Source organism: Acomys minous (assembly GCF_964271855.1).
Source record: "Acomys minous genome assembly, chromosome: 9".
NCBI lineage: Eukaryota > Metazoa > Chordata > Mammalia > Rodentia > Muridae > Acomys > Acomys minous.
In genome coordinates, this window is record NC_140490.1 from 47,771,927 (window position 1) to 47,797,462 (window position 25,536).

At 43.7% G+C, this 25,536-nt stretch overlaps 1 protein-coding gene and 1 long non-coding RNA gene across 2 annotated transcripts in view; both read right to left on the reverse strand.

Annotated features, from left to right (window-relative positions):
• Nucleotides 1-1,315: 1,315 nt before the first annotated feature.
• Nucleotides 1,316-8,942, reverse strand: LOC311604885. The gene is made up of 2 exons (XR_014781721.1): nt 2,241-8,942; nt 1,316-1,467 (listed from the first exon to the last, which is right to left on the reverse strand). It is a non-coding gene; the product is annotated as an uncharacterized lncRNA (long non-coding RNA).
• A 923-nt stretch (nt 8,943-9,865) lies between these two features.
• The window catches only part of CAP2 (cyclase associated actin cytoskeleton regulatory protein 2), a 147,286-nt gene continuing 131,615 nt past the window's right edge, over nt 9,866-25,536 (reverse strand). The window contains exons 8-13 of the mRNA XM_084795089.1: nt 23,708-23,897; nt 21,499-21,671; nt 20,506-20,629; nt 20,330-20,412; nt 14,596-14,736; nt 9,866-11,238 (exon numbers count right to left, since the gene is read on the reverse strand). Of these exons, the coding sequence (XP_084651215.1) occupies nt 11,155-11,238; nt 14,596-14,736; nt 20,330-20,412; nt 20,506-20,629; nt 21,499-21,671; nt 23,708-23,897 (795 nt within the window). The 3' untranslated portion in view covers nt 9,866-11,154. The remainder of the gene's footprint in view (nt 11,239-14,595; nt 14,737-20,329; nt 20,413-20,505; nt 20,630-21,498; nt 21,672-23,707; nt 23,898-25,536) is intronic.

Below are 25,536 nucleotides of genomic sequence, written 5' to 3' on the forward strand. Positions count from 1 at the left end.
GAAACATTGAAGGCTTTGATGGGAATGGGATGTGGTTCAGCTAAAGAGTTCTTGCCTAGCATGCAGAAGACACTGAGTTCCATCCCCAACATGATGGAGGGAGCCATTATGAAGGGCCTATGTTTGTAAAACAAAGGGGCTGGCTCAAATGAACATGAAAACCACCTGTCTCTACCATTGCTTCCTTTATCCATGCTGGAAGCTATCCATAGGAAAAAGCACAAGGTTATTGATCTCAGAGATCAGGCCATTCCTCCTGCATGTATCTCAAAGCTTTCCTTGGAATTTCACCCTCTACAGTGGCTCCACTTCTCTTCAATTTCTTTCTTGTCACCCTCTGAGGTGGAGTGCCACTCTCCTCTGCCTGGTTATTATTATTATGTTTATTTATCTATTTTTGCTGTGCTGAAGTGGGACCTGGGGCTTCATGCATGAGAGGCAAATGCTCTGCCACTGAACTACATTTCCCTGCAAAAATACATATTTTCATTTTAACTGATGTATGTGTGTGTGTGTATGTGAACATGGGCATTGGTGTCTGGAGGTCAGAAGGGGGCATCACATTCCCTGAGGCTGAAGAAAATGGAAGTTATGAGATGCCAGAATGGATTCTGAGAGCCAAACTCTTCAAGAGTAGCAAGCTGCCCTTAGTCTCTCTCTAGTCCTGCAGGTTCACAAATGGAAGACCTGTTGCCTAAAGCAGTAGTTCTCAATCCGTGGATCACGACCCCTTTGTAGCTGAATGACCTCTTCACAGGGGTGGCAAAAAAAAAAAATCAGAAAACACAGATATTTACAGTATGACCCATAATAGTAGTAAATTTACAGTTATGATGTAGCAATGAAAATAATTTTATGGTTGGGGATCACCACAATATGAGGAACTTCATAAAAGGGTTGCCGCACTAGGAAGGTTGAGAACCACTGTTCTAGAGGGTCAGGGCTTGTGCCCATCAAATGAAACCTCCATGTCACACATCAATCCGTGCTCTGTTCTTTGGTCTCTTTTCAGGCTTTATTGGCATTGTGTACAGTGTTGTCTAAGTTTAATGCACTGGCTGACTTTATTCTAACTAAATGTAAGAGCCATCTTCCCTTTTCATTCAACAGGCTAGCCCTTGGATCAGTTTTTAAGCCATTATGGCTTTGTGTACCAGACTGGAAAACCAAAGCTGCAGGTACCCAGTGGTGGTAAGATCTGGGGAAAAGGGTTCATTCATTTTGAAAAAGATAAATTGCACACACACACACACACACACACACACACACACATAACTTGCCAAGACTGAGCAAATTTCAAAATAATCAAGACCCGTTCCTCAGTAATTCTCCTTTTAAGAATCGATGTATCAGAAACATTAGCAAACCAAGCACATTCCTACAGGGTTATTTATAAAAGCGAAGCAAAGAAAATCCATGAGATAGTCATCAAAAATCCAGGGTAGCAGGCACGCAGTAATTGGCTCTCTGAAAGAAACACAATATAACACATGAAAGTTGTCACTCTTGACTAAGAGGAGAAGGGGACTTTACAAGGGTAAGACATTAAGATCAAGCAAGAATATATATTTTACATATCAAAATATTTTTGTTTTGTTGTTTTGAGAGTGTCATAGAACGCCAGTTGGTCTTGAACTTGCTATGTAGCTGAGGATGACCTCGAACTCCAAATCCTTCTGCCTTCTCCATCCAGGTGCCAGGATTATAAGCATGTGCTGCCATATTCCAGCTGAGATATTAATTAACAATGGGTGTTTGCTTAAGTTTAAAATGTGTTTCGTAAGATGTTGGAGAAATAGGCTATTTACTAATTGGTACTGTTTATTTGTTTCTTTCTTTTCTCTTTTTCTTTCTTTTTGTTTTTTTGAGACAGGGTTTCTCTGTGTAGCTTGATCTTAATCTTGATCTCTCCTTGCTTGATCTTAATGTCTTGCCCTTGTAAAGTCCACCTGCCTCTGCCTCCCAAGTGCGGGGATTAAAGGTGTGTGCCACCACACCTGCGTGCCATATGGTTTCTTACTTGTTTGTTTACCTCTAATCTATTCCTAATTTGAAGCTTGATACATGCAGGGAGTGGTCGCTAATGACTTTAATCCCAGCACCTGGGAAGCAGAGGCCCAGGGACTAGAGGCCAGCTTAGCGTACATAGGAAGTTATGGGACAGGCACGGCTACCCAGTGAGATGCTGTCTAAGTACTCCTTAAAATAGCAGACTTGAAGCACAAGGAAAGGATGCTTACTCTGTCTCTCACAGGATTAGCCCAAGGAAAATAGGTCCTTTCACACTCTTCATTACTTCTTCAAACAGAAAATAACATTTGGTTTAACTTTTGCTTCACTGAAAAAAAAAATTGCAGCGCTGGGGTCAGAGCTCAGGTTCTCAGTCATGCTAGGCAGGCATCTGCCACGCCGATTCACTCCCTCAGCCCTGATTTTTTTTTTTTTTAATGTTTATTCACTTAGTTGTCCTATAAGCCTTAATCATGTTTGTGTCACTTCCCTCCTTTGGGGCTAGGATGCTTATCATGCTATTGGTGTCCATTGGTGTCGTTCTTGGTCTCAGGAAACATTATAGAAGGGGCAGAATATTTGTAAGAGCCAGAGGACCAGGGAATTTGCTGGAAAAGTGTGTCTCTTAGTAACATCAGCAGCTACTCCCATGAACACCCAATGTAGGCTCACCAACATGACTACACATTGGATTTTGTCCTTTTCCTGTTGAATATAGTTTCTACATACTTATCCATCACCAAAACAAAGAATCTATGAGAGAGGTAGAACTGGGGAAGCAACTGGCTTTATCTCCTCTTTCATAAGGCTATGGAGGATCTATACTTTTTATTTTCTAGTGTTTTAGAAAGCATGCATTTAAGATGTCTTTAGAATTAAAAATATTTTAATTCCTAAATATTTTGGGGTGCATGTGCTGTGTGGTTGGTGTATGTGCAGGTGTATAGGTGTGTTCTCGTGGATATGGGCCCCATGTGTGTCATGCATATGGAGGCAAGAGGTTGGCATCACATATCTTCTTAGATCACTTTCCATTTTATTAATCGAGGCCGGGTCTCCTACTGAACCTGTAGCTCATAGATTCTGGCTGGTCTAAGAAGCCGTCTTCCCCTAGGGATCCCTTGCCCTCATCTGCAGGGTACCAGGATTCTAGGCAGGCCACCATGCCCACCTAGTTTTTATGTGGCTGCTGGGATCTGAACTCTGATTCTTGCATTTGCATGGCAACCATCTCCCTACCTGATTAAAAAAATTTTTTTGAAAAAGATTTAATGCATATGAACGCTCTGCTTTCATGCATACTATTACAGGGAATCAGATTCCATTATGTGTGGTTTTAAGCCACCATGTGCTTGCTGGGAATTGAACTCAGAACCTCTGGAAGAGCAGTCAATGCTCTCTCAACCTGAGCCATCTCTCCAGCCCTGCTAAAAAGCATTTTAAAGAATATGTGCATGTGTGACTGTGACAGCAGGCACAAGACATGCACAAGTTCAAGTCAGACAAAAGTTGCAACACAGAGAAGGGGAAGTGTATACAAAGTCCCACACCTAACCAGGAAGCTAATCACAAGCGATAAATGTGCCAGGAAGGGGAAACTCAGTTTTCTCCAATGGAAAGGCACTGGGTGTATCAACCACCCTCAGGGCAGGCCCCATAGCTAGGAGTAGTTGGCCAACACAAAAATGAATTCCATGTTGGCTTTGTTTTGTTTTTGGCTTGGTACTTTTTGTCTTTTTAAGCTTTGTTTTGTTGTTGTTGTTGGGTTTTTTGTTTTGTTTTGTTTTGAGAGAGAAAGAACATGAGGTTGGGTGGGTAAGGAGGTAGGAGATGTAGAAGTTAGAAAAGAGGAAACACTCTGATTAAAATATATTGTATAAAGTTTTAAAGCCAATTTAAGAGGAGGGGTATGAATGAGCATGTGTATATACTGGGCCAGAGAATAACAACCGTGCATTTGATGTCCAGCAAATAACTTTTTGCTGTAGACATTCAGCACTCTTCCATTCGGACTCTTACGGCCTTTTCTGTCCCCTTCCCGCAGTCATTTCTGAGCCTTGTGGGAGAATGCCTCTCCAGACACCATAAGATATCAAATCAAAAGTTCAGTGGCAGGTATGGGTTACTTCTTCTTCTGTTTTGTCAGTCAGTGGGGCCCAGTCACCCCCAAGCTTTGTGAGATATAGCTATTGTTCTTGGTTATCCCCAGGACTTTATGAAAAGACCCTATTGCTGAAGACACCACATAACTGAGTCATAGAACATGAAGGAGTCAAGGTGGAAGCTTCATCCTTGCTGACTGCTAGAAGGTTCTACTTCTGCTACCACTGGAGGAGAGTCCTCAACAATATTACTCATCTATGAACCCTATAAGCTATAATAATGACCAGACTGACAAGATATGGCACTAGGGCAACAGTGGCACAAATGTTTTAGGAGCAACCAAACACTTTCTGCTTGGATTTATAGACCACTCCATAAACGGAACTCATACCTGGTACTGCTAATTGGGCCAAAACCTCATGACCAAGTAATTCCTAGGCTCTAGGGGGGTATAATAATTTGCTAAATGGACACAATATTAAACTGTCTCCTAAGCTATATTTATGCCCATAGATAAATATATCTTTCAACCCTCATCAGAGAAGTTTCTTTTTTTGGTAGATGGTGATTAATGCAGAGACCCGTGACTAGTCAAGCTGCAGAGTATGAGACTGTGGAATCCTTAGCTCTAAATGGGACTTTTTTTTTCAATTACATTTTTTCCTTGAGAATTTCATATATATTTACATACTCTCTCTCCTGCCCTCTCCCTTCCAACTCCCCATTTTCCTCTCAAATTTATGACCTCATATTTAATTATTATTACTATTACTACATAGATATGCTCATCCTTGGAGAAGACTGATTCTCTCCCTCTCAGCAGCTACTAAGTGTCTGCAGCTCTGGGTTTTCTTTATCCACCTCACCATGTCAGCTGGTGTTGTCACCGTGCTGATACTGTTTAGGTGACTATATTATTGAGATTGCATGGATGCAGCTTCCATGCCATAGACAGGAAACTCTCTCTCAGCAGACTCTGGTCCTTAGGCTCTTATGATCTTCTGATCCTTTCTGTGATGTTCCCTGAGCTTTGGGTGTAGAAGTTGTGCTGTGGATGTACCAGTTGCAGTTGAGCACCCTGGGGAGTTATTATTACGGTTTCAACTCAACATGGAGCTCACTGATTGGCTAGTTTGGCTGGCTTGTGCTCTTCCTAGTTCTGCTTCCTCGGGGATTACAGGCCTGGGCGGCCACATCCAGCCTTTTCTTTCTTTCTTTCTTTCAAGATTTATTTATTTATTATTATGTATACAGTGTTCTACCTGCATGTACATTTTCAGGCCAGAGAAGGGCATCAGATCACATTATAGATGGTTATGAGCCACCATGTGGTTGCTGGGAATTGAACTCATGACCTCTGGAGGAGCAGTCAGTGCTCTTAACCTCTGAGCCATCTCTCCAGCCCCCTGCCTTTTCTTTTTTAAAATGTGGGTTTTAGGGAGCTGAATTCAGGTTCTCATGCTGGCACAGTAAGTACTTTATTTCACTGGATCATTTCTCCAGCACTGATTTTGTTTTAAAGGTACATCTTTCTTTAAAGGTGCAACAGGCATTGGTTGGATGAGCACACCCCTGGCAGTTCCCATATGAAAATCAGACCCTGCGACCTTCAGGGAAACTTCTGTCCAATCAACGCAAGAGTATGCTTACTTTCTTAAAGGATTAACGAGATATGAGCTTACTTACTCGATGAGAAGCTATTGGAATAATCACTATTTCATAGGACATTGAATCTTTTTTGAGGAAAATAGACACACACTTCTCTGAACTGTAGAGGAGGTTAATTTAATTAGAGAAAGTAGCTGTCTAGCCAGTTGGTAGAAGCAGCATGCAGAATGTGGGCCATATTGCTGGCATAATTATTTTAGATGCTAACAAGTGAGAGAGCATTTTTGATGACTCTGTGAACCAGATTTGAGTTGCTAACAACGGGGCCTCATTCATTCTCCATTCACTAGATTCAGAGCTCATCGCTTTCTGTCTTCCTTCTTGTCCTCCTGGTGGGTGGCTGCAACTGAGCGGAAGAGAAGCTGACCCTGACCTAGAGAGTCTGGATCACTTAGGTTTTCTTTCTTTCTTTCTTTCTTTCTTTCTTTCTTTCTTTCTTTCTTTTCTTCTTTCTTTCTTTTTTCGAGACAGGATTTCCTTGTGTAGCCCTGGTTGTCCTGGACTCACTTTGTAGACCAGGCTGGCCTCGAACTCACAGAGATCCTCCTGCCTCTGCCTCCCAAGTGCTGGGATTAAAGGTGTGCACCACCATGCCCAGATTGATTACTTAGGTTTTCAAGTATGGTTTTCTGTAGATATATATATGGTTAGCTTCCTTCTGGTTACATCTGTCAAATACACACTAACATTTATGCTTCAGTTTGTCATCAGAAATGGTGCAAGTTTATAACAGCATAGGGTATGCCTGGAGATTCAGTCAGAGTTCCTGTGTATCCATGACCAGGAAGAACACACACACTTATACCTCCTTCACAAACTGTAGTGCAGAAGCTCTCTGCCTCACTCTTTCTCTCCTTTCTTCTCTCCCCCCCCATTTATTATTTATTAGTGTGTGTGTGCACACACATGTGCATGCATGTGTACTTGGCTCTTTCCACTGCCTTCTATGGGTCCTAGGGATTAAACTCAGGTCCTTAGTTCTGAACAAGTGCTTTCACTGTCTGAATCATTCAGCCCGCCCTTTCTCTGGTAGATCTTCCATTGTAGCCCAGGCTGGCTCAACCTCTTCATTTTCTTTCCTCAACCTCTCAGTGCAGAGGTCTTTTCTCTGAAGTCTTTTTACACAGGTCTTGTAAATAGCTCTCACCATGTCTCCCCTTCCCGTAGTCGTGGAGAGAGGTCTTTAAATGTCCATAAAAAAAGACTGATTTATTGAAACTTAATTGCAGAAATCAGTCATGTTCCTGGCGCTGATAGTCTGTGTCCGTCTGACTCTGGCATTGCCTCACAACGTTGAAACATGATTAAGATGCAGGCAGAGTGACAGCTGCAGGCCGGGCAGGCTGCTGGAGGGCCTGTGTTGTTAGCAACAGCCCTGCTAAGCGATGCACTTTGTTCATTGGGTCTGGACATGACTGTGCCCCATTGGAGCAATGAACAAGAAAGGGCCAGCAGTCTTTGCAAACAAATCTTGAGCTTCCTAACCAACTCTACACAATTATTTTATTCATAGACAGACTTCCCTGGCAGGTTTCTTGACTTTCCCATAAAACTAGTCAATTCATAACGTTACCATTAAAAATATTTTAAACTGACAGGAATCTCAGTTGCCAGAATGAACTATTGATCTCAGGGAATTGCCATCTGACTTTATTTATTTACTTATTTATTCATCTACTTATTTATAGATAAAGGCTCATGCACTTAGGCTGGCTGCAGACTTGCTAAGTGGCCAAGGATGGCTTTGAAATTCTGATCCTCCTGCCCTTTGCTCCTCAGCTCAGCCACCATATCTGTTTAGTGCAGTTTAACCCAGGGCTTCATGCATGGGAGTCAAGTACTCTACCAATTGAGCTACTTAGCATGAGTTGATTTTTTTTAAATAAAAGATTTTTTTTTCTGCAATGTTGGCAAATGCAATTTAAAAACTGGCACTATGGTTTAATGAGGGAAGTATCTTCCAGTTGGTTCTTTGTTGTCAATAATGAGGAATCACTTTGTAAATGATTACTGATGTTTTTTTTTATTTGGTTGTTGGAGACATGGTCTTCTGTAGCTCTGGCTGACCTTGAACTCACTTTGGGGCTGACCATGACCTTGAAAGCCTGATCCTCCTGCTTCCACTTTCCAAGTGCTGGGATTCCAGACATATGTCACCATACCCTGCTTCTAAAACACAAAGTATCAAAAGAAAGAAAGTGGATTTAGACCCCAAACATCTAATGTTGCAGCTTTAGGCAAAAACTTATCTTGGACTATGAAGCTAGACTTTGTACTGGATGGAAACCTGAACACAAATTCTTCTCGGCAAGCATTACCCTTTGTTCATTGCATGTTCTGTGCCAAGTTACTAAACAAACAGAGGAATAAAAGCCATCTGGGGCAATCTAGGTGAACACTGGGGGGCGGGGGGATGTGTGACTCGAGCTGGTTTCTTGTCTACATTCAGAGCAGATAGAAGCCTCGTTACCCACAGAAATACTGAAATGTGCTCAGGAAGGCTAACGTTATAAAACCAGCACGTCTCTGTTGCAGGGACAAAAGCCCTCAAAATGGCTGTCAAAACTGCATCTGTATCCTCAGTGGGACAGACAGTACCAATGTTTTAAAATGAGTGCTTTGTAATGAGCATGTTTAATGAGATTCATTTCTGGAGTATTTAGCTCATGAAATAATTCCTAAGGAGTTGGTGTCAGAGCAAGGACTCCAGGCCTGTGTATTTACTGGCTGACATTTTCAGTTGTAGGCCACAAAGACATCCTGAAAACACAAGTCTAAGAGTGAAACCTGAGCCAGCCGTGATGGCTCGTGCCTATAACCCCACACTCAGTTGCTATCAATTCAAGGCCAGTATGGGCTACATAGCAAGTTCCAGCTCAGCCTGGGCTACAAAGAGTATCTCAAATATTGTACTGAAAAAGAAGACTGAATTATGGTTTATGTCCCCATCTTTATTTCCTATCTGTGTAGCCTACTGCAGGAAACAGGTAATTATGAGTCTATGATGGAAGGATGAGGGGCCTGTGGTGGCTCAAGGGGGCAATGTCTTCCACAGACTCCTAAGTTTGAACAGTTGCTTTCCAGCAGTTGTTGGAGTGGTATTGCTTTTGAAGATTATGGAACCTTTCTAGAAGGTGGAGCCTTGCTAGGGGAGGTGGGTCACTGGCCTTAAGATGGAATAGCCAGGCCCCCACTTTCTGTCTAGCTCTGTGCAATGTGTCCGGCAACCTCATGCTCCTGCCACCATGCCTTCCCTATCGAGATGGACTGGATCCCTTGAAGCTCTAAGCCAAAATTAAATCCATCCTTTCTGAAGTGGCTTCTTTTTAGGGTTTTTGTTTTTTTGTTTTGGTTCTGGGGAAAATAATATACTCTTTATGGTTACTAAAAAAACAAAAGAGATTCTAACTATTCATCTTAAATATTTTTCTGCTGAGTCACGTGAAAACTCTTATTTGTCTGTGTAGCCCTAAGACAAAGGGCAAGGGAGGAGGGTGAAGGAACCACTCTGGGTGTGATGACTGTCAAGCACTCCAGAGATGCTCAAGCAAGCGGAGTACAGTAGTCAGAGCAAGCTGCTGCAGCTATCACTCCGCCTGCTGCTGCTTCTCCCTGTGAGAGGGACTCATGACCCCGGACACTAGCTTCTGCCTCTTTTAAAATGACAACATTATCAATACAGAGTTGTGCTTTCTGAGACAGTGATATAAACATTTCCAATGAGTGAGCCATGTCTCTAACTTATTTGTGTGTTTGTGAGTATGTGCGTGTGTGTGTGTGTGTGTGTGTGTGTGTGTGTGTGTTGGCATGCATATTCCTGATGTGCATGTATAGTTCAGAGGACAACTTACATAGGCCAGTTCTCTCTTCCTACCATGTGATTCCTTGGAGATCAAACTTAGGTTGTGAGACTTAGTTATCAGCACCTCCAACTGCTGAGCCATCTTTCTGGCCCTGTAATTTTTTTTTTTTCTTTTCTAGACAGTGTATCACCTTCTATCTCTGCTGACCCTAAACAAATGAACAAACAAACAAGCAAACCAAACCAAAACCACCTCCCTGCAAAAAACCAAACCAAAATTCATTTCAGAATTTAAACAATTAGTTTTTACTTAGTATAATTTTACTGTTCAAAAATTGTATTTACTAAAGCCACAACATTATTCATAAGCACAGAACTTTTATAGCAAAACCTTGATACACAAACGTCAGTGACCTGAATACTATATGGATATAGAAGCTATTAAAAAACTGACAATGATATTCAGAGAGGCTCTCACAGGCACAATCCAGCTCCCATTGGTTCCCGAAGCATTGCACTACCCTTCGTTACACATGACCCAAAAAGCTGCAGAGTTCTCGGCCGTGTACAGAGACAAGACATGGAGAGCATTGTTGCTTACCTGAAAAAAGCGTGCACTGTTAAGACCAGAAAACCAGAGCAGAGCCAAATAACACTCATTGTGGGAAGCAATGGTCTAGCGTCCGTCTGTCCACGTGTCTGTCTGTCTTTGAGGCTGGTTAGCTGACTAGCGGCACTGAGCCTGGCAGATGGAAAAGGAGCTCATCTCTAGTAAGTAATAGAGATGTGTATGGGGTATCTGAGAATACGAGCAACTTCAAAACTTGAAGCATAGATTGAGCTATTACAAAGCAAAAAAAAGGGGGCAGGGATTGGATCCCCTTACCCTTTGTCTTAGGGATATGCAGACAAATAAGAGTTTTCAAGTGACTCAGCATAAAAATATTTAGGATGAATAGTTAGGATTTCTTTTGTGTTTTAGTGACCATAAAGGGCATATTGTTTCCCCCAGGACCAAGAAACTGAGTTTCATCCTTAGAATTTTCCTCTTTGTATGTATGTGTGTATGTGTGTAAAAGCATGATTGAAGTATATATTTATGCTGACAGGATATCCACACCGATAAAGGCAAACATGTAAAAATTAAAAGCAGAGTTGCATTTTTCAGGGCACAAGGCTATTTCATCATATTAAAATTGTCTAAAAGGTGAAAACATACATAGATTCTCTAAGGCTTCAATTTTTAACTAGCAATTAAGCCTAAATGAAGAAACAAATGGGGCTTTTGTTTACCAGTCACAGTGTTCATGATACAATGGGGACAGAATTTTTTTTTTTTTAAATTCTGCTGTGCTCACTAGGTATCGTGTGGAACTAACATCACACACAAATCATGATCAAATGTTAAATATTTCAAAATGCCCACAAAAGCGTGCCAGAAAAGACAGTTTCCACAGCATAGGGCTGCAGGTTGCTGACACAGAGGCAGGGGCTGTGCTGAAATCTAGCTCCTATTAACTGCTTGCTTCTCTGCTAGAGGAGACTCGGGGAAGGATGCCATCTCCGGCATGTCAGGCCATAATCTCTGCAGGTTCGGTGACCAGCTTGGATCCATCCCATATTGTCTTGAACTGCTCAGGAATGGGAAATTCTCTCTGGAAAAAGTTGAGAAGGACAGAGTTATTTATGTGAAAGTTTCCTTTTGCAGACAGGTAGAAGGCTGAAGGGTGTTGTGTGATGGGCAAGAGAAATTGCATCCAATAACCCGAAACCATTCTGCATAGAGAGGGCTCAGTCACATGCAGACCTATGTGGCCTGTGACCACATGCTGGGATCATCCTTATGGTTAGCACTTATGAAGAACCAGGCTTACTTTTTGAGACAGGTCTCACATACTCAGGCAACCTTTGAACTTATAATGTACTTGACTGGGGCTGACTGATCCTCCTGCCTCTACCTCCTGAGTTACCGGATTTTGGGTGTGTGCCACAGGTTAATGTAGAACTCAGGGGCTCATTCATGACAGGCAGATAACCCATCTGAGCTATACCCTGAGCCTCAAGTTAGGCTTATGATACAGGTACAATTTCAGGCGATCTCGAAAGACCTCACGAGCTCAGTGCTGCTGAAATGCATCTGCAGGGAGCAGGGGCTTGGGAGGATGACAGCACCGGTGAGAAGACCAAGCAGTGTACAAGCCCGGGCGGTGTCTCTTAGTCATTGGTCCATCTCCATCAACCCTGGACACTCACTGAGTGTCCTTATTAACTGCGACCTTATTAACACGCAGATTCTGATTAAGCAAGGCTGGGAAGAGAAGGAGAAGCCCCACTCTTCTCAGGGGACGTCAGTGTGTGTAAAAGTGTTGTGAAGGCATGAGAACATGGGCACAAGCGCACGTGAGAACACACAGGCACACACGCATGCACACACAGGCACGCCCGCACGCACAAGCTCAAGCCCCTCGATTCTGGCATCTGGAGCCTCGTTAGACTTCCCTGTACAGTCTTGAGAAGTGATTCATTTGCTTATATTTTGCTGGAATAAGGAGAGAATTCTAGAATGAAAATCTTCAGTAGAACAGCCAGATTATTTCGGACACAGGGTCTTGTGCTTTGTAGCCCAGGCTGGCTTTGAACTCATGACCCCCCTACCCCAAACTCCAGAGAACTAAAACTACGGATGAATGTCACAGACTGCAGCCTACAATAGCAATACCTTGAGCAACCTAATGTCACTTCTGGTGCTCTTCCTTGAGTGTAAACAAAGCTTTATTTGTGTTCTCAAGTGGAATCCCGCAGGCCCGGAGTTGCGGGTGGAACCCAGGCCCTGATGCGTGCTAGGAACCTATATCTCTGAGCTCCATGCCCAGCCATAAGGTGCTGCAGCATCAAGGAGACCGATACATGCACAGCCCTTCTCTGGGAGGCTGGTTTCTGTCAGGATGAAGCAGGCCCAGCTTCCATTCTCACATCCTAACACCCAAGGCAAGGTCTGCGTTGCTCCCTTCCATCTCCTGTTGGAAAATGTGGGAGGATATCCAACAACTTGAGGGAGCAAAGTCACTGACCCAAACAGGCAAGACTATTTCTTAATTCAAAAACTCAGGCTTGGATTCTATTTCATTCTCTAAGTCAGTGGTTCTCAACTGACTTTTCTCTAATGCTGTGGACTTTTAATACAGTTCCTCATGTTGTGATAACCCCCAGGCATAAAATTATTTTTGTTGCTATTTTATAACTGTGCTTTTGCCACTGTTATGAATTGCAATACAAATAACTGATCTGCAGGGTATCTGATATTTGACCCCTCTGAAAGGGTTGTTTGACCCTAAGGGGCTCAGACTCACAGGTTGAGAATTGCTACTTCTAAGCCAATGGGTCTTAATCTGGGCCCGGTACTGGAATCCACCTGAACATCTTCAACAATTGTTGTGAGCATTGTGCTCCGAAACTACTCAATGAGTTTGAAGTGCTCATCCAAACCCCATGGATTGTCTTAACTGATCCCATACAGCTGAATGTTCTGCTTAAACAGCTACAAAGACCAGGGACGGCCCAACATATGGCTGTCCTTCTCCTCTGCCTGTGTTGGCTGAGAGCCCAAGAGGGAGTGATTGCCTAGCTTAGGGTTATGGTCTCCACAAGCCAAGTGGTGAATCAATGATCCATTGTTTGCAGGGGTTTGTGCTTTAAGCTCAGAGGAGGGATTCTAGGCTGCAGCAGGTGGATAGAGCTGAAGAAAGTACTGATGGAGACGGATAATCTCTGCTTAAGGAAATCCACCTGCCTTGCTGATTGCAGCTTGCAACCTACAGCTAGCTGGGAACTGACCCACCTGGCTGATGCCGCCCCTCTCCTGAACGCACACTTACTGAATCTCTGGTTTGCTGCCTCCACCTGCACCGCACACTTAGACCTAGAATTCTCCGAGTTGTTTCTCTTCCTACTTCCACGTAATAACAACCAGCAGATCTGCTGGGCTTCAGAAATTAAAACAAAACCAAACAAAGACGAGATTTACTCAACTGTACTCAACTTTAACATGTGAGGACATCTACGTGCTTCTTCTAGAAGCAGCTTCACTGGGGAGAGGATGTAAAGAAAGGAAATGCTGGCTGAGATCTTGGGCTACTGTTCCTAAATGGGGAGGGGGCAGATCAGTGGGCTGATGGTATGAGAACTGACTTGGGAGCTTGCTAAGGATCCCTATTCTGGGGCTGGGGAGATGGCTCAGTGAGCAAGTTGCATGTCTGTCTAAGCAGGAGGGCCTGAGTTTGAATCTCCCAAACTCATACATAACTCATGCCTGCAAACTCCGCCCTTCTATGACGAGGCGGAAGGAGGATGGAGGATAACTTCCGGAAGCTCAGAAGCGTGCTTACGCAGTGGCGAACGAGAGCCTGGCCTCAAATATGGTGGAAGAAAGCAAGGCTTGACACCTGAGGTTTTTCTCTGACTCCCACACGTGTCACGGCGCGGGTGTAATCCCCCACAGTGTACACAAAGAACCCAGATTCCAGGCCTCCTTGTGAGGCTTCTGAATCCAGCCCTGGTTGGTTGGTTTGTTTCCAGAGTTTGGAGCCCACCTTTGTGTTGAGCATCCCAGTAGATCCTTATGTTAAGAGGAGCACTGTAACATTTTTGGCTTGGGTACAGGGAAGCACGTAGGTCTACATTCCTTCCCCTCCCTTCCTCTTAACCTCCAAAGCCTCTCTCCTCACTTGTTTACTTCTGTCAGAGAAAAGGAAAACATTGAGTCCTACATAGCGGGAGCTCAGATGCAAAGAGCCCGCTCATCTAAGCCAAGATTAGCCAAGCATCTCCAGACACAAACGCAGGAGCTAACGGGAGAGGGGACTCACGGAAGGGGTTTCCCCATTTCCCTCGCCTGCCTGTGAAGTTGTTTACAAATGAAACACATTCGATGGTAGCTGATGAGCCACTCTGGGAGAATGCTGACCTGAACACGCGACAGACCATTTCTGGACACGCTTTCGGAAGGTACTTACATAATCGTCACCCCGAGGGATCAGGACATTCATCTCGGATGACTTGGCGCTCACGATCTCACAGTCTAGCGCGTCTTCACTGAGGTATAGGTGGCACCCTTCTGTCTTATTAATGGAAAGTGTTGGCACTCTCCCCATTACCTGAAAAAAGGAAAAGAGAAAAGAAGGGGGAGGGGACCAAAGCAATGAAATAAAAATGATCATGTACCCAAGAAGTTACTCTTTAGAATTCCTTCTGAGTTTAGCTTTAGGACTCACGGGACAGTGGGCTCTCTGTCTCTGTCTGTCCGTCCATCTGCGTCTGTCTGTCTGTCTGTCTCTGTCTCTCTGTCTGGATGCAGGCTAAGTGTCATTTGAGGACAAAATGAAAGGACTACATCAGGGGGAATCCTAACTGCTCTGGGTCTCTTTCTTGAGATGAAATTAAGGGATTAATTTGGAGGCAGCAGCTCAACTGTTCATAAAAGCCTCACAGCCCCCCCCCCCCCCCGTTAGTGAACTGAAATGCATATCTGATTTCACGATAAGAGAAACAGAATTCATTTGCTTAAAATTTAAGTTTGACAGTTATCTCTGAGACTGGGGCTAAAACAAATATCCATACAGACACTGAACAATAAGATCAATTTCGAATAGAGGCCAAATAGAATAGAAGCCGAGCAGATTGTTTCCACTCTTCAGAATAAGTAAGAAACTCTCCAATTCTTCTCACATAAGTCATTTGCTGGGTAAGAACGCGAGGGCTGAAGGTAAAGGGCAAATGAGGTAGGGGTTTAGGTATTTCAAAATGCACTCGTCTCGGGAGCTCAACCTGGGGACATTCACCCAGACAACCGGGACCCTGTGCAAGAGGAGGCAGCACTTTGTACTGTTTACAAATATCTAGGTCCGGGAAAAATTCAGATGAGTTTTAAATTTCTCCTCTAAGAATCAGTTTTCAGACCTCTCCCCCCCCCCCCCCAATCTCCACAGGGGTATACCATTCTCCCAAAGACCTTACTACAACTCTAGAACTTTCCTTCTTGTAATGGTAATTAAGGCAAAAAAGCCATCTCTCCTTTCAAGTAGAAGAAAAGGCTAGTCTACAAACCAAAGGAGCGAGTTCTGCCGGTGGTACAGGAGCCCTAAAGAATTCCTTGGGGGGCATCCAGCTGGGTCACCATGCTTCTCACTCCCCCTCTGGCTCCACAGAAACTGGATACTGAGTTGGAATTGAACCCCAGACCAAGAGAAAGGTTGAGCTGGGTAGTTCAAGGCCAGGAAGAACAGGCAGGGATCTCTCTGCCTGAAGTAAAATAGTTTAAGTGTGTATGTGTGTGTGTGTGTGTGTGTGTGTGTGTGTTAAAAATGTGTCAGTAAGCTGGGTGTGATGGTGCATGCCTGTAATCCCAGCACTCAAGGAGGCAGAGGCAGGTGGATCACTGTGAGTTCCAGGCCAGCCTGGTCTATAAAACGGAGTCCAGGATATGTAGTCCAAGGCTACCTAACCAAGGGTGTCTCAAAAAACAAAACAAAACAAAACAAAACAAAACAAAACTAATAAACAAAAACCTAAGTAGCCAAGGAAAAAATTCCACAGACTATGGTTGTCTGTCTTCCTCAATCTATATTTTCCTAGAACATTTTGCCAATAATAGGATTACCAAGCCAAATTATGTAAATTTAGCTTTTTTCTTTTTTAGAAAGTCACATTATTGTATTAAAATCTGAAAATATACAGTCCACCTATTTTAAGTGTACAGTTGGATCCTATTTCATAAATGTACAGAGTTGTGCAATGAGGACTGCAAGCCACTTTTAGAACAGTTCCACCATTCTAAAAATATCTCTAATGGCCACTTACAGTCGGTCCCCGTCACAGCCCCAGGCAGGTAACCGATTTCTGCTTCAGTTGTGCCCAGGCCCTTCTCAGACAATTTACTAGGCACTTTAACTAGGTAATGGCACTCTTCAAAAATTCACTAAGTGTTCAATCAAATGTTTCTCTTGTCTCTGAGTTGTTCCTTCTATCTCCCTACAGGGACAACGGCTCACCTTTCCGGAGGTGACTGGTCACAGTGCAGAGTCACATCCTTAAAGAGGTTACAAGACATTTCAGGCAAGGAAACATACAAAGAATAATAGATACATATACTTTCTGCAGCAGTGTTATCAGTGTTACATTCTGGCTTATTCCTTTTTGGTGTGTATAATGAAAATTTCCTTCCTTCCGCCAGGGTGTCACGTAGCCTAGGTTGGTTTTGAACTCATGGGACCAAGGAAGGCTTTGAATTGCTGGTCCTTCCCCTGTCCCTACCTTCCAAGTGCTGCAGTCGCAGGTGTTACACCTGGCTCTCTTGTGTTTGTTTGTCTGATTTTGAGATGGGGTGGGGCTGGGTAGGGGGTGGCTGTCTCACTAGGGAGCCCTGGCTAGCCTGGAACTTGCTATACAGGCTTCTTAACTGAAAGGTATCCTCACAGATGCTGGGATTGTAGGTAGGCAGCACTTACTCAACTTCTGTCCACCTCCCCCCCCCCACTCCCCCACAAGAACTAAAACCGCACAGAATCACTGAAGCACTCTGGATACAGCCTTCCACTTTACCTGCCCTTACTTCCTCCTTATCTATCCCCCCCCCCCCCCCCCCCCCGTATGTGAGTACTCTTCTGTTGTTGTTGTTGTTGTTTTAATTATTTGTTTTTGTGTGTGTTTTGTTTTTGCTTATGATCTGTCTATTGGGTGAAGTGCCCAGGAGGACACCCTGACATGTCCTAAGTGTGCTTTATGTGTGAATTGGTTTGGATAATATATATATATATATTTTTTTTTTTTTTAAATTTTTTTTATTTTTATTTTTATTTTTTTTTAGGTTTTTTGACACAAGGTTTCTCTGTGTAACAGTCCTGGCTGTCCTGGACTCGCTTTTGTAGACCAGACTGGCCTCAAACTCACAGCGATCCTTCTGCCTCTGCACTTTTTACGTCTCTGAATTGTCAATACTCTCTGCTCGCTTTTTTTTTCTTTTTCTTTTCTATTAGGCCTCAAGTCTTGAGTCTCACTTTTTGGTCTGTGTTTGGTCTTTTCATGATCTGTGTGCAAATGCTTCCTGATTAGCTACATTTCGAATTCCTCAATCCACAGCTGGCCTTCTAGTGCTGCATGTCATATCTTCTGTTGAATATATATTAAGAAATTTGTGGGTCGTGTGTGTGTGTGTGTGTGTGTGTGTGTGTGTGTGTGTGTGTGCACGTGAGCGTGTTACCAAGGATCACACCTAGGAAGGCCCTCACTCATGCTGTGTAATCACTTTACCACTGAACTCAATCCCCAGCCCAGAATTTTAACTTTCGCAGAGTTAGATTAACCAGTTGTTTTCTTTATGGATTGTGGTTTTGAAACTTAGGACAATGTCTAACCATGATTCCATAAAGTGTTTTTTTTTAATGTATGTTAATGTAATTGTTTGAAAGTATTTCATTTAGAAATCAGAACCTTACTTTAATGTATGGCATGAAGTAGAGATTCAGCGGTTGTTTTATTTTTAGTATTTTCCTTAAAACATTTTATATGCATGAGTGCTTTGCCTGCATGCCTCTCTGTGTACCAAGTGTGTGCAGTACTTGTGGAAGCCAGATGAGGGCTTCAGATCACGTGACTGCAGTTACAGGTGGTTGTGAGATACCATTTGAGCGGTGGGAACCACACCTGGGTCCTCAGGAAGAGCAGCCAGAGCACTTAACTGCTGAGCCATCATCTCTCCAGCCCCTCAGGGTTGTTTTCCCACAAAAATAATCAACTATTCTAAAGCCCATTTCAATGTATTTTTTTAAAAAAATATCCCAACCATGTAATAACTTAAGATGACTCAATTCACCTTGTTCATCTGCTTTCAAATTATTTTATCTAGTTTTAAAAAAAAGTCTTATTTTCTTTGTGCATTGTGTATCTCATGTATGTCTGTGTGTGAGCCTGTGCATGTGAGCTTGGTACCTGTAGTGTTCAGATGGAGTATGCCAGGTGTCCTGGAGCTGGAGTTTCAGGCAGTTGTGGGCAGCTTAGTTTGGCTGTTCCTAGGAGAGCTAAATTCAGGTCCTCTACAAGAGCAGAACTCGATTGTCACCACCCAGCCACCCCTCCAGCTCTACTTTTCCTGTACACTTAGCTTCCAAACGAATTTCAAGTTTTTTCTTCTTTAATAAAAAAAAAGCCTTGTGGAAATATTCGAGCATCGCTAGACTTACAGATTAAATAAAGAGAGAGAGAAATGATATGGATGTCTTTTTGCTCATTTAATTTATAACTATTCTGTGTTCTTTATACATATCTTCCATTTGTCTTGTTGATTTATTGCTTGGTCCCCTTCAGTTTTGTTGCTATTCTGAATCTTATTTTGTGTTACATTTCCTAATGCTTACTTGTGGTGTCAAGAGATGATGTTGCCTTTTTTTTTTTTCCTGCTGATAGTATGTTTAACTGTCTTGCTGTATAGTTTATTAAGTCTCTTGGCTTTTTATATAAAACAGTCATTTCATTGTCATGTAAAGACATTTTGGATGCAGAGGCAGGCAGATCTCTGTGAGTTTGAGGCCAACCTGGTCTACAAAGCAAGTTCAGGACAGCCAAGGCTACACAGAGAGACCCTGTCTTGGGGCGGGGGGAGAGACATTTTAATCTCTTCCTTTTTTATTTTATTTCTCCGTTATTTTTCTTATCTTATTGAGGAGTTAGGACCCTTTAATGATGCTTGAGTAGAAATATGGGTAGGAAGAAAGCTCTTGCTTTTGATGTCAATAGCAGTTCTTCTAGATGAAATATGACCTTACTGTAGGACTTCAAGTGATACCCTTATTTGATTACTGCACACTGTGTAACCTGCCCTTTCCTGGGATTATCAGATGTGTAGTAGAGCTGGCATCCTTTCCCAGGTTTCAGGATGCCCAATCAGCGTTGTTGCCATACGGCGGGCATAAACAAAGCAAACTTCTTCATCGGCAAGGTAAATACACAAATGTAATACATGCAATTAAATGAGTTCTAATTAAGGTGCGAATGGAGAGAACCCCAGGAAAGAGAAAGATTTACATAACTGAGATCTAATTTTGTCAGTCATCATGAGGAAACACCAGACTGTAAAGGGTAATTAACAATATGCAAATGACATAATTAATGAGAGAAGTTGGGCTTAGCCCAAAGTGAGAATCTTTTGGATTTTTGTGTTGTGAAAGCCCATGTAAGAAAATCAAAATTACTATAGGAGTACAGATTTTCTCTTGTTTCTGAAAATTCAATTCCAATCCTACCTACTCCCTGGGTTGTTTTTCTGATTATGTCATTGATTCCGTACCATCCCCCTTCTTCCTCAGGGCCATTCCCCCAATGTGGATATTATTCTAGGATAGTCTCTCAGTATTCTTTATTTATGTGGTAACCGATTCATCCAGTCATGCACTCAGCAACATTTGCTGGGCGTCTACAGTATTTAGATGTTATGTAAGTCTCTTTTTAAGTGCTGGATAGAACCCAGGGTCCTATGTGTACCTACCTATGTGTGCCACCGACTAACTAACAGTGGCACAGAGTAAAGACGGGGCTTCCCCAGAGAGACGATGACGGAGCTGTGTTTACAGAGAACAGAAATGGGATGTTTTCTGGGTGGGCATGAGGAAACAGTCCCTTCCTTTGTCCTCTACAGGAAGATGAGTGGTCCATGCAAAGCCACGGCCAGTGCACAGCCTGGCTGTGGAGGCTGCTCACCTGGATCTGAACGTCCTTGGAGTTGATCACTTCCACAATGCCCACCACGTTATCAAACACCAGACCAAACTTCTTGCAATTATCTAAAAAGGAAAGATAAAACTCTGGTAAACACACATGGCGTGTTTCTGTAACACAGCTTATCTCAGCAAACGCACAGCCTTAGTTTTGCCTACCGACAGTGATGGAATTTATTTTCCCCTTTATCTGAAGAGTGGATTTGTCACACTTGAAAATGTAAGCCACTTGTTTCAGCTCAGTCTCTGAGATGACAAGGTCATTCCTGTCCTCTTGGTATTCCTAAAGGTAAAACAGACATGGACATTAAACATAAACAGAAAGATACTGTGACTCCACAGAGTGCTGACCTTGCTGGAGGCTTCAACAGCATTGTGGCTTTCAGCACGCTTTCTTCCAGAACATTCTCCTTACAGAGAGACCTCCAGGTCTTAGCTGTCGGTTGTAATCATGAGAGTGGGTGAACCACAGCTTGGAAGTGGGCGTCAGTTTGCTGAGAGGAGGAAAAGGAAGTGGGACCACATGGGTTAGTGTGGAGAGAACCATGTGGCCGGGAGGAATTTACTCAGAAGATCAGCAGTGTTGGAGAGAAGCAGCTTAGATGAAAAGAATAAGCAAGTATTTATGTAACTACGGATGGGAAGTAGCCTAGATAGAAATGGTTAAAGCAAATGGCTGGGGATGTGAGGCTGGGAGGTAACAAAGTAGCTTAGGGGATAGTATCTGCCCAGCCCCAGGCTTGTGGCATATTAAAAATGCAACAGGTCTCTGACCTTTATTGAAATGGTTAATATTACTATGGTTAATAATATGGTTAATATTAAACACTATAATAGTTATAGGCTATTAATAATTAGTTTCAGGATAGCCAGGGCTACACAGAGAAACCCCATTTCTGTGAAACCAAATAAATTGAAATAACTCCCCCCCCCAAAAAAAAAAACATTCTAGAAAGTAGAAGGAAAGAATGAATTGGAGCTACCAAAAAAATGTATGCAAGCCCGGAGAAGTACCTAATTTCTCATTCTAGGCAGCATTTTTGCACCTTGGCATTTCATCTGGAAAACCCCATGTCTTCAGGAAATGGTATTAGGTGTTCAGAAGTTGGCTTTAGCTGAGTGAATCAGTAAATGTTAGAGAGCTTCACTCACCACCCTCCATTTCTTCCCTTCCAGCTCGAACACTGGAGCATGCTTCTGAGGAGAATTCAATTTTGGAGCGGTGGGGCTTGGAGTGTGGTTTTTGGTTGGAGATTGTATTTGTCCTTGAGCCCTTAAGCTGGGATTCTTGTATGTCTTCTGGTCGTCTGTGACATGCCGGAGCCCTAGGAAGGTGTGACAGATAAGTTTTAACTGTCGATTTACCCTAAGCTAGAGTCACCATGAAAGAGTATTTCAGTAAGAGACTGTCTAGATCAGGTTAGCCTTCTGGGCATATCTGTGGGGGTTGTCAGCCTGGAAATCGGTGACACCGTCCTGGTTTTGGACCTTGGGCTATACAAGAGGAGAGGAAACTAGCTAAATACTAACTAAGCAGGCATGTGTTCATTTGCTCTCTGCTCTTGACTGTGACATGACTAGTTGCTTCAAGTTCCTGCCTTGACTCCCCCTCAGTGATGGACTGTAATCTTGAATTGTAAGCCAAAGAAACCCTCTCTCCCTTAAAGCCACCATTGTCAGGGTAGTTTACCACAGCCACAGGAAGCAAGCTAAAACAGAGGATGGCACAAGGTAGGTCCATTTCTCCCCACCGCACCAAAGGGGAAACAAATACCCACTATGTAAAGCACGCAAGAACTTGTGGCATTCTTGTCTTTATGCCACTCCAGTGCTCAAGGTCTAGATTGAAAGAAACCTTGTGTGTATTTTTTTTTTTAATTGAGCATTACTGTCTGGATGTAAATGTCCTTCAAAGCCCATGGAAAACTTGATCTCCAGATCATAATTCTCTCTTGGGGCGGGGGAGGGGTGCTGTGGAACCTCTAGGGTTGATCGAAAGTTTAAGAGTGAATCCTTGCTGGGAGAAGGAAGTCACTGGGTGCAGGCCTCGGTGTTTCATAGCCCGGCCCCACTTCCTGTGCACTCTCCGATGCCTGTTTTACTGAGAGGAGGTGAAGGGTCAACTCAGCTGGATTTGGAATCACCTAGGAGACACAACTCTAGACACGTCTGTGAGGAAATCTGCAGAGATGTGTATCTGAGCAGAGGAGACTCGCCCTGACTATGGGTGGCACCACACAGTGGGCTGGGGCCTCAGACTGAATTAAAAGGAGGATGTAAACTGAGTACCAGTGTTGGTGCTGTCTGCTCCCTGACCCACGATGAGGAGAGCAAGCAGCCCTGTGCTCCTGCTCACGCACCTTTCCTTATCGATGGACTGTGTCCTCTCAAACTGTGAGCTAAAACAGACTCTTCATGGACTTGCTTTTGTGAGGAATTTTTGTCACGGTGATGAAAAAAAAAAACCTAACATAACGAAGAACCCTATCTTTAAAGAGATGATGGCCACACCTACCACCACCCTATCCCAGCAAAAAGCAAAACAAAAACAAAAACACAAAAAATAAAAAACAAAAAAAAGCCTTACAATTCTGCAAACTATCTTACCCCCAAAGACGGCTTGGCTTACTCACAGCTAAATAATTTGTAGGTATGGCTTAAAACATTGTGCTACCCCAGAAATTATTTTTCAGAATATGGAATCAGCTTTAAAGTTAGAAGTCAATGCCTTTACTTTGCAAGTGAGTTTCAGAGGGACCGGCAGAGGAGATCTGAGCCAAGGATAAATTTAGAAGTTCGAATCTTTAGCTTTTAGCCCAATGTAGAGTGACCTCTATACCTTCAATCCTATTAATTGTGCAAAACAAAAATACCTGTAAATACGTCTTTTGTCAACATGACTATATTGTCTAGCATGTGTGTACTTGTGATCTTGAAAAATTTCAAACATTTGCATTAAAACAATCGACTACGTGCTATATGAGGACAAAGGTAGTTCAACAATAGACCTTCCAAGAGGTATTCTGTTGCAGGATAGGGGTACTATTTGCCATTTTTATTTCATTTTCTCTCGATGACTTAGTTTTGGAGAACGGTGGGGAGGCACTGAGGCTGAGGGAGTGCCACTCTTTGGCCAACTGAAACAGAGTGTCTCTGAGTTCTCACTGGTCTATGTCAGCCCAATGGAGCATGCGTCCCTGGAGCTGAAGAGCACCTAGATGTCCACCTCTCAGAGGCATCTCCTTTTCCCTGCATCTTAAGGATGGTGGTAGAGTGATGTGCATCTCACTGGCAATCTAGAGAATCCATGTGTTTGGAGCCTGAGGGGAAGGGAGCTGGCTTTGAGGATTTGTTTCCTTACCTTTTGTGATGGCTTCTCCCTGATTAAGCTGGGCAAACAAAGCTGAGCGAGAAGGCGAGGACTCCCCATCTTTACCCTCATTCTCAAAAAGTGGAGGTGGCCCAGGCGGAGGCGGTGGGGGAGGTGGTGGAGGGAGACCAGGCCCAGAGGAAAGGATAGAGAACACGGATGCGGTGGATGCCACAGGACCCTGTGGGAGACAGAAGGTAGGAGCTTTGCTGAGACTGAAGGTCTGTCTGGGGTTCCGTCAGGGGTTCAAGACTCTCCAATGAGGTCCCAGAGGCACAACCGTGTACTGAGAGTCTGTTTGAAGGCCCTGGGTCAGGGTGGGATCTTCTTGGGAACATACAGTCTATTGGCTGGGCCTTGCATGTTTAGAAATCCCACTGTGAAGTCATCAGCAAATACCCACAGGCTTATATTCATGTCCTAGGGACTGGATAAGAATGAAACCATGCCTGTTATCCCAGCTCTCTGGGAGGCAGAGGCAGAGGCAGGCAGATCATTGTGAGTTCAAGGCCAGCCTGGTCTACAAAGCGAGTTCACAACAGCCAGGGTTACATAGAGAAACCCTGCCTCAACAAAACAAAACAAAACAAAACAACACAAAACAAACAACAACAACAAAAAGGAATGGAACCATGCTTTGACTAAAGAATCAGGAGAAAAAGTGGTTTAATGCATAAGAAAATTAAATTTTTTGTGGACATTGGAAACTACAGAGCGAGAGAGCGAGAGAGAGAGAGAGAGAGAGAGAGAGAGAGAGAGAGAGAGAGAGAGAGAGATCAGACATCTTTGAGCACCTCCGAGTAGGTAAAGAGAGGCTGAAATTCCCTGAAACTCCCACATGTGTATGCCTCAAACTGGCCGTCACCTGGGACCCACTGATTGCTCTGCGAATGCCAGGGTTGATGGGTGGGTAGAAATCAGACCCTTCCCAAGCCAAGGTCAGCACACAGTCCCACTTTCTGTTGCAATCCGCAGCTCCAAAGGGCTAACAAATTCCAATGGCAAGACCAGGAGACACAGAGGGGTCTTCCTGTCACTGGGAGGGCTCATCTTCATTGACGTGATATGTGATATGGAATCACTATGGAAACACCCTTCTGACTGTGTCTTTCAGGGCATCTCCAGCAAGATTCAGCTGAGAGGGTGACATCAAGCTTAAGTGTTGCAGCGGCACGGCAGTGGCATGCCACGGGTTGGGGTCTGAATAAACAGAAGGCGAGTACCAGCACGCATCTTTCTGCCTCCCAGCTACAATGTGACCAGCCGCTTCACGCTCTACTGCCATGCCTTCCCCACTGTCCATGGGCTGTGTCTTCACACTTTGAGGCGAAGGAAACCCCTTCTCCCCTTAACTTGCTCCTTGTCGGGTATTTGGCCATTGCGTCAGCCATGAGAAAAGTAACTGATGTAGACCCCATAGATGATATTCTCAGAGGACGTAAAGCCAACGGGACAGAAACTTAAACATACAACAAACTTAAGATGTGTATACTTTTATTTTTAACACCTTCGTTACTGTTCTGTTGATGTGAAGAGACGCCATGACCAAGGCGATTTATAAAAGAAAGCATTTAACTGGAGGCTTGCTTACAGTATCAGAGGGTTGATCCACTTCCATCACGGTGGGAACATGGCAGCAGGCGGGCAGGCATAGTGTTGGAGCAGTAGCTGAGAACCTACATCCTGACTCCCAGGCAGAGACTGGGTCGGCTGTGGACTTTTGAAATCCACTCCCAGTGACACACCTCCTCTAAGAAGGCCACACCTCCTCCTCTAAGAAGGCCACACCTCCTCCTCTAAGAAGGCCACACCTCCTCCTC